The 9,149-nt window shown below is 42.2% G+C and overlaps 1 protein-coding gene across 1 annotated transcript in view; it reads right to left on the bottom strand.

Moving 5' to 3' along the window:
* Positions 1 to 4,002, bottom strand: part of LOC138951424 (transient receptor potential cation channel subfamily M member 5-like) — a 56,361-nt gene extending 52,359 nt beyond the window's left edge. Inside the window, exon 1 of the mRNA XM_070323030.1 lies at positions 3,761 to 4,002. Coding sequence (XP_070179131.1) covers positions 3,761 to 4,000 — 240 coding nt within the window. The 5' untranslated portion in view covers positions 4,001 to 4,002. The remainder of the gene's footprint in view (positions 1 to 3,760) is intronic.
* Positions 4,003 to 9,149: the final 5,147 nt, after the last annotated feature.

The raw sequence follows: 9,149 nt of genomic DNA on the forward strand, positions 1-9,149 counted from the left end.
CTGGTCGTTAGAGCCGCTGTCTCCAGATACTTGAGAAACAACCCAGAGTTTGTGACATCTCATATTAACGAACAACACTATTTAGCCTTTAACGGTACGAACCATATGACTGCAAACCTGATTAGGCAATTTATTGTAAAGACGAAGTATTCCACTCCCTGTTCTGTTTTATTTTGGAAAAATACATTTAATTTTGACGTCAATGAAACATGCTGGTCTATAGCAAAAAACGCAACAAAAGAATCAAGACTACGAGAATTGCACTGGAAAATTGTTCACAACATCTATCCCACAAACATTCTTCTACAAAAAATGGGACTGTCCGACAGTGAATATTGTCCATACTGCACACACGAAAGAGACTACATCGAACATTTTTTCTATGATTGTAGTAAAGTTAAGCCTTTATGGAAACACGTCGAAAACACTATACTAGATAAAACTGGTGTACGTGTTAAACTTAACGCAAAATCTGTACTACTTGGGGTTGTTTGTGTTGAAAATGCAGGCAACGTGTGTCTAGATATCATTAACCATTTAGTTCTTATTGCTAAAATGTGCATTAGCAAATTTAGATATGGTACTCCCGTAAATTTAACATTCATGTTTGAAAATGAAATGAAACTTCGTGTTTCATAATACCCTTTACACTATGCACTTTTTTCATAATTGCAAAATTTGAAAATAAAGGCGTTGTCCACAAAAAACAAAAAAACAAAAAACAAAAAAATCCATACACCGCCACAAACAACACTTAAGTCAACCCAAACACAGACATATGTAAGACAATAACCAACATTAAAGATGCAAGATTTTGTCCATTGTAGAAAACCACACACAATTGATAAAAAAAAAATAAAAAAAAACTGGCATGACATATACCTTCCATTACGCCTCATAATCAGTGACGACAGAACCACTAGTCTCACATCAGTGTAGAGTCACCTGCCAAACATTCCTCAAACGCTCTTTGCATTCTTACCTTCTTCACTCACCTATCACAATCAACAATCGTGGCGAAGAGTTGGGGACCTGATATCGGTACTTATTTTTGCAGAAGCCAAAATTCGACTAGAGAAGAAAAAAAAAAAGAAAAAAAAAAAATCAAGGCTATAGTAGGTGTTCATGTTCTCTCACCATTACTCTGTATGAACCAAACACATGTCTCAGGTCAGTGGAATGGTTTATCAAGGCTATAGTAGGTGTTCATGTTCTCTCACCATTACTGTGTATGAACCAAACACATGTCTCAGGTCAGTGGAATGGTTTATCAAGGCTATAGTAGGTGTCCATGTTTTCTCACCATTACGCTGTATGAACCACACATAGCTGTGTTACCTATGCGCGGTATGTCAGTGTGTTTTAAATATGGAGAAGCCATGTTTGCTGCTCAGTGTACACACTGACTCAGATCGTCAGTGTTTCGCTTTCACTTCCCCCTACCCCCACCCCCTCCCCCCCTCCGTCTTCACACACACACCCAACCTCCTCCAAACATCTCTCTCTCTCTCTCTCTCTCTCTCTCTCTCTCTCTCTCTCTCTCTCTCTCTCTCTCAGTCTCTCTCTTAACAAATACTACATTGACACATACAACCAATATCTCACTGACAGCGCGTTATGACTCGAACCTGTCCCGTCCCAGAGTTCATAGCAAGTCTCTATGAGCGCGTCGTCAAGGTCACGTGACTGGCTGGAGGGGCGTGGCCAGAGTGTGCTGGCTGTGTGTCAATGTGTCTATCTATCAAAGCGTGTTGTGTGAATGTCAGTTAAAAGTCTGGGTTTCTCAGGGCGTCGTCACTGTTGACTTGTGCACACATACAGTCTAGAACATTCCTTACTGACGGTCTTCACTTGAGGCACAAAAAAAACAAAAAAAACAACCAAAAAAAAAAGCAGCAAAAACACATTAAATTTATTTGGTTGTAAAGGCTATAAAACACACAGAGTGGTAGACACGAAGGTTGCACCCGTGTGTGCGAAAGCCAATTGCTATAAAACGCGCACTAAAGATCTTCCATGAGATCAACTGATCCACCTGCCGCCAATTCGTCCAAACCACAGCAGCTGCTGAGTTATTTGGAAAATCTTCAGTGGTGTCCTCTGTTCCGCCATCTACCGTTTCATTCAAAATGACAGAGGCATCTGGCCCCAGTTCGGCTTGTGGCGATGCAGTGGAACATGCAATAGCCTGGAGATCATCTTCTGTCTGCAACCGATCAATCAAATCCACAGACAGAGATGTGGAACTGAGGCCCACTCTTGGTTCCACTCCAAACATTGCCAGGTAGGCAGAGATGTGGAACTGAGGCCCACTCTTGGTTCCACTCCAAACATTGCCAGGTAGGCAGAGATGTGGAACTGAGGCCCACTCTTGGTTCCACTCCAAACATTGCCAGGTAGGCAGAGATGTGGAACTGAGGCCCACTCTTGGTTCCACTCCAAACATTGCCAGGTAGGCAGAGATGTGGAACTGAGGCCCACTCTTGGTTCCACTCCAAACATTGCCAGGTAGGGAGATCGCCCGATGCCTGCGCTGTGGGATCTGTTTTTAGCAAACTGCACAAATCTGAGTCCCAATGACCAACCCGTTGTTTGATTGTCCGTCATCCATGCAATTAGCATATCTTTAATGTCGGAGTTCGCTCTCTCGACTGAACCCTGGCTCTGGGGATGCCGTGGCTTTCCGTGGACGATTTTGAGTTCCGGCCAGATTTCCCGCAGTTCCCTTATGATGAAAGCGGTGAACTCAGATCCATTATCTGACTGTAGAATAACGGGGGCTCCAATCAAATTAAAAATGTCAACAAGCTGTAGCGCAACTTCACTTGCTCGTTTGGAACTGAGTGGTCGAAGCACGACAAATTTGGTAAGATGGTCCTGATATACCATGATCCACCTGTATTGTCCATCCTGCATTGACTGAAAGTCGATGAGATCCACTTGACCCCTGGACGCGAATTCATGGGACAGAATGGGTCGAACAACCACTCCTTTGGTTCTCTTCCGTTTTGTTTTCTCCTGGCAAACCTCACAAAAAGACTTGAACAGTTCAACGCTTTCTCTCAAAACATTAGCAAACTTTTTTTCAAGCTCTTTCAGCATGCGGTCACGACCACCATGACCAGTTGCAGTCTTTGACCGATCCAGTCTTTGACAAGTCCATGGATACCATATGCTTCTAGTTTTTTCAGTAACCGCACATGCGGAACACACTCGAATGCCTTAGCAAAATCAAGGTACACAGCGTCAACCGGTACTCCATCATCTAAGCTATCTGTCCAGTCGTCAATGACGCTAATTAAGTTTGTCACGCATGATCGTTTTGCCACAAAACCATGCTGGCAATCTGATAACAAGTCGTTGGCTGTCAAATGAGAGAAAACACTGGTTCTTATCAACTTTTCTAACTGTTTGCATGGTATGCTTGTTAAACTCACTGGGCGGTAGTTGCCTGGACTGCTCTTACATCCCTTCTTGAAAAGGGGTGTTACATTTGCCTGCTTCCACTGATATGGTACTATTCCTTCAGTGTAGTCATTACCCGTAATGACTGATTTCCCGTTTTGACTGTAACATATATATACGCTCACACTCTGGCCTCCGCGTCCTTTTCTGTCTTCCGGTCCCCAGCAATACACTCAGTCAAAAACTGGCTGATTTGACCGTACAAAACAAACAATCTGTAAACATGGTTCTATGAGAGGACTTTGGTCATACACCAGGGGTATTCTTTGGGGCTGTATAAATGTGCAGTGCTCACCATTTTTTCGGCCATAACGAGCAGCAGCCCCAGCTCTGTGAACACCATGAGCCTCTGCAGGAAGCGCAGGGAGAAGACGGAGAAGTTAGCGGCCAGCACCACTCGCCCCACAATGTTTGCTGGCTTGCTGGGAGCAAAGACCAGTGTGATGCCGAGCACGAACACAATGATGCTGACCACGTCCACCTTGTTCCAATTCTGCCTCCAGTAGTTCTTCGCACTGTGCAGCCAGTTGCGCATCTTTCCACCCGCCTCAAAAGTCGACTTTGAAAGAAGAAAAAAAAGGACACTGTAAATCAAGTGTTTGTATACATTGCCAGAAGTGGATCAAACTAGAAGTGCTCAACTACCATTACTATTAGTCGACACGCGGTAATACATATGCCCTTTGACCTTTTCTTTGGGGTATCCCATACACAAAAATAATACGGGATTCTGGGAAACCTGTTTGAGGGCACTTTCGCACTATTGTCAATTGTTGGTACATGACTCAAAACCTATGGAATAAATCAAAATAAATTAAGTAGAAGTGCAATGCCAAAGCACTGCATACCCCCAGCGAAGGACAAATTCGCTTTCTCTCTCTCTCTCTCTCTCTCTCTCTCTCTCTCTCTCTCTCTCTCTCTCTCTCTCTCTCTCTCTCTCTCTCTCTCTCTCTCTCTCTCTCTCTCTCTCTCTCTCTCTCTCTCTCTCTCTCTCTCGGGTACTTCAGTTTGGAATTCACTTCCATCATCCTTTAAGCACTTAAAGTCATTAAAAAGTTTTTAAAAATGTGTTAAAAACCACTTAATGTCTGAGTAGTTTAACGCCTTTTGATTTACCACACTTAGTATTACGTCAAAGATATGCTGTGCATTGTAATACTATATTCTGAACATATTTTTGTTGTACTATTGCTACATATTCGATTGCTACCAGCTTGCATTTATAATTATCTGCATAGTATGCATTTGATTTTATGAATAACCACATAATTATGTATGCTCTTCATGCCTCATCTTCATCATCATCATCATCATCATCATCATCATCATCATCATCATCATCATCATCATCATCATCATCATCATCATCATCATCATCATCATCATCATCATCATCATCATCATCATCATCATCATCATCATCATCGTCATCGTCATCTTTATTATCACGTGCTGAAGTTTTCCGACCTCCTTTTGTTGGTTAACTTTTTAACTTTTTAATCCCAGCGAAGCTGGAGGTATCCCACTATGGAAGGCGAAAAGGGTCAAATGATCGAGCAAAAAGATCGAGTAAAAGGATGCATACTTTTCGCGTTTGACCCTTTTCGCCCTGTGTAATGTCTGTGGCGATCAACATAGTTTGTAACTCTAGTCTAACTGATCATGCTTATTAGTATTCAATTACATACGATATATTCTCCGCCCCAGCTCCACCCTCACCCCGTGGCACTGCCAATCAGCCTCTACACTACAGTCCAACAACTACACCTCTAAAAGCCCCCCCCCCCCCCCCCCGCAACATATGTTGCCGTATGCACATGTGTGTGGTCATAGGGAGTGTTCCAGAACATACCCGACCACACTCGAACACAGGGTACTGACAAAGGAACTCCATCAGGGCTGTTACCTAATTTATGCAGACAGGTGGAACGGACGTTTTAGCAGCCATTGTACCACACATGTCATGAGGTAAATATAGGTATATTAGTATATTTACAGGATTTGTGGCTGTTTTTCAGTATCGTGGTCGCTCTCTTTTACACGCTAGACCAGCCTTACAGCGCGACGGATTTGAACGAAATGTGTATGAACTGTTAGGTAAGACACCAAAGAAACTTTTGGATGTAACAAATGTAGAATATCTTGGCTATACCACTAAAAAAATATCCTGAACTTTTTTGTGCTCACTGTACAGTGTTAAATGTGAACATGAGAACAAGCTACGCGCATAAATACTGTTATGCAGAAGGTCTTTGCATGTCAAAATCAGACATTAGCAGGTTTGTAAAAATAATATCATTTTTTTGCCGCCAACAATGCAACGGAGATGAATAGATTTACACACCTCATTCAGGATAGCTTATATATCGCCAGAGACTCGGATATACGCAACAATTGTCCCTGGGATAATATCTCAGCTATCCCAGATTCGGAAATGTGTAAACTGTGTTTATTAATAAAGCACTGCGGGGTCTACCTGATTAATCTCCTCGAGTGCAGCCACACACACCATCATGGCAATGAAGGCAAGAAAAGGAGTATCTCTGTAAGACCTACCTGTCTGACCTGGCTGACCTGTCTGATCTCCTCACAGGCTGTGTCAGCCACACACACCATCAGGGCGATGAAGGCAGGGGAAGGAATGTCTCTCAAATCAAACAGCAACACGTAGCTGTACAGCAACAAAAACGCAATCTGCCACACCTGTAAAGACAACGATTTCACTTACATCTACATATATATAATGGCTTGAACAGTCACACCTGTATAGACACTGACTTAAAGCTGTGGTCTATTTATGACTTTCCGGGGCTACGAGGTTGAAAAATAGGGATAAAATCATGTACAGAATTCTGTACAGCAAACGCTACCCGAAACCCCACCTATACGGCGTGTATGACCTTGAGAGCTTCAGTCAACGCTTGAATTTTGCAGTGGTAACATCCGGTTTGCTCTCTCAGAGCTGAACATATTTGTCAAGGATCGAGCAGAAAAAATAAACGACTTGGCAGGGATTCGAACTCAAGGCCTCGGGGCCTCGAAATGTCGGAGCCGATGTCTTAACCGCTAAGCCACTTCACAAGTGTTGTCAAAGATACAAACAAAAAAGATAATTTTATATCATTCTACGCTTGAATTACCATTCATGCGTTGCAAAAACGTAAACATTGCCATTAAAATTTGCCTTTATTTGCAAACATGTTTCACGGAATCGCAGTACATGTTTACACTGTCATGCTACACGACATCCGCGCCATGCAAATAGCTGCGACATCTCTATTTACAACATGCAAGAAAAATGACAAGAACAGTAATTGAATCTCTCCAAAGCTCTGTGCAGTCGAAAGCAGACATCTAAGAAATAGTTATACATGTATTCACTTCTGAACAATGGGCGGATAGGTATATAAATCATGCTGCTTCAAGAATAACATAACATGAATACATATCAATGTTGTTCCTTCTTTTTCTCAATTGGCGCAGTAGCCTAGTGGTTAGGACATGAGACACGAAGTCTCGAGGACGATAGTTCGAATCTTCGCCGGGGCGTTTATTTTTCCCCTTGATCTCTCTTGAAGATAAAATATGATCAGTCTTGAGAGAGCAAACCGGATGTTATCCCTGCAAAATTCAAGCGTTGACTGAAGCTCTCAAGGTCATACACGCCGTATAGGTGGGGTTTCGGGTAGCGTTTGCTGTACAGAATTCTGTACATGATTTTATACCTAATTTTCAACCTCGTAGCCCTGGAAAGTCATAAATAGACCACAGCTTTAAGACACATCTTCACACACAATGACTCCAATCATACATGTAATGAAAAAGACTTTATTGAGGGTCGAGGACGGCCTATATTAATTGTCGAATGTTCGAAACAGTAGCACAACATTAAAGCATTGATGGACCATGCATAATTTATTTGCTACCGTTCTCACAAAATCAGTTTGTTTTATTGGCTCACGTAAGTGTAGCCTATGCGATGATAAACTGTGTCTGTCTGTGCGTGCGTATGTATGTATGTATGTATGTATGTATGTATGTATGTGTGTATGTCTGTGGTAGAAACTTTAACATTTCCGAGTCTATGGATTACGTCAGTCTCGGTCAAAAGTGTTCGACGTGTGTGATAGAAACTATTTGAAGACGTCACATTATGACGTAAGAGGGTTAGACGTCACGCAAAGGAATTACTGAAAGTCTCGGTCATTGTTATTGTGAGCGGGCCGAGACTTCTTGGCAGATCCAGGGTCTCGCTTTCTTGCATAGTTTCACCTATGCTTACTGTGTGTGTGTGTGTGTGTGTGTGTGTGTGTGTGTGTGTGTGTGTGTGTGTGTGTGTGTGTGTGTGTGTGTGTGTGTGTGTGTGTGTGTGTGTGTGTGTGTGTACGGTGTGTGTGTGTGTGTGTGCGTGTGTGTGTGTGTATGTGTGACGGAGTGATTGAGTTTGTGTTACTGTTTGTCGATTTCTTACGTGAGCCTTGAAGGCTTCGCCTCTTGTTTGTGTTTGTTCTCTCCTAGTTTGTAGATCTGTATTCATTTTCTGTTTCATCTGTCCTCAATATGATGTGGATTATTAAAAATGCACCCTTTTTCAACCCTTATAGCCGATAACTTCACAAACTTGATTTCGCAAACCTAGTTCGGACTGACCCGCGCTCATGACAGATGTTCAGCGATCTAGGTTCGGGGTCAAAAAAGGATCGCTTGACATGTCTTGGGATCCGTCAAAGATTGGGCCGAACCTTTTTTGGCTCTTATTCTTATGTCAGAGGAGGAACACATATAAACTACTGTCCACAATTTCCCGTCTGAATGCAGAGGATGCTGAGATTTGTGTCGAAGAAATATTTCCTAACTCGTGTGTTCATCTCACTATATGGGCAGGTCACGGTACAATTTTATGATACAATGTAGTGCCCAAACTGATCTCAATGCTTCACGGCTAGCACGCCAGTTTCTCTCTGACCGGATGCGTCGTTACTACGCGGACTCTATCAAAACAGGAATACAGAGTTATCTCCCAACTGAGACGAAAGTGATTGCAGATTGGCCGACTTTGACAGTGATCTCCGTTATGTTCTTCACAGTTATGATAAAGACATCGTTCTAAGGTTAAAACAAGTCGAAATGCTGAGATTGCTGTGGGAAGGAGACCGTGATATTGTTGCATAATTCCCAACCGGTTACGGAAAAAAATATCGTCTACTTCAAAGCCAAAGTTGATTGTCACGTGACACCTTTGCCATATTTATAGTTCTTTGCACAGTAACTACATCCGCGAAAGATAGCTCGCTTGAAACTGTCTTACATATCAATTCCTTTGTAATTTAAATGACACAACACCACGAAAAATCATTATCGACGATCGCGAATCTGCTTATATCAATAATCAATCAATCAATCAATATGAGGCTTATATCGCGCGTATTCCGTGGGTACAGTTCTAAGCGCAGGGATTTATTTTTATTTTTTTAATATTTTTTATGCAATTTATATCGCGCACATATTTAAAATTTTAAGTCGCAGGGATTTATTTATGCCGTGTAAGATGGAATTGTTTTTTTGGTTTTTTTTAACACAATACATCACGCATTCACATCGACCAGCAGATCGCAGCCATTTTGGCGCATATCCTACTTTTCACGGCATATTATTCCAAGTCACACGGGTATTTTGGTGGACAT

The sequence above is a fragment of the Littorina saxatilis genome, linkage group LG16 (assembly GCF_037325665.1).
Source record: "Littorina saxatilis isolate snail1 linkage group LG16, US_GU_Lsax_2.0, whole genome shotgun sequence".
Lineage (NCBI taxonomy): Eukaryota > Metazoa > Mollusca > Gastropoda > Littorinimorpha > Littorinidae > Littorina > Littorina saxatilis.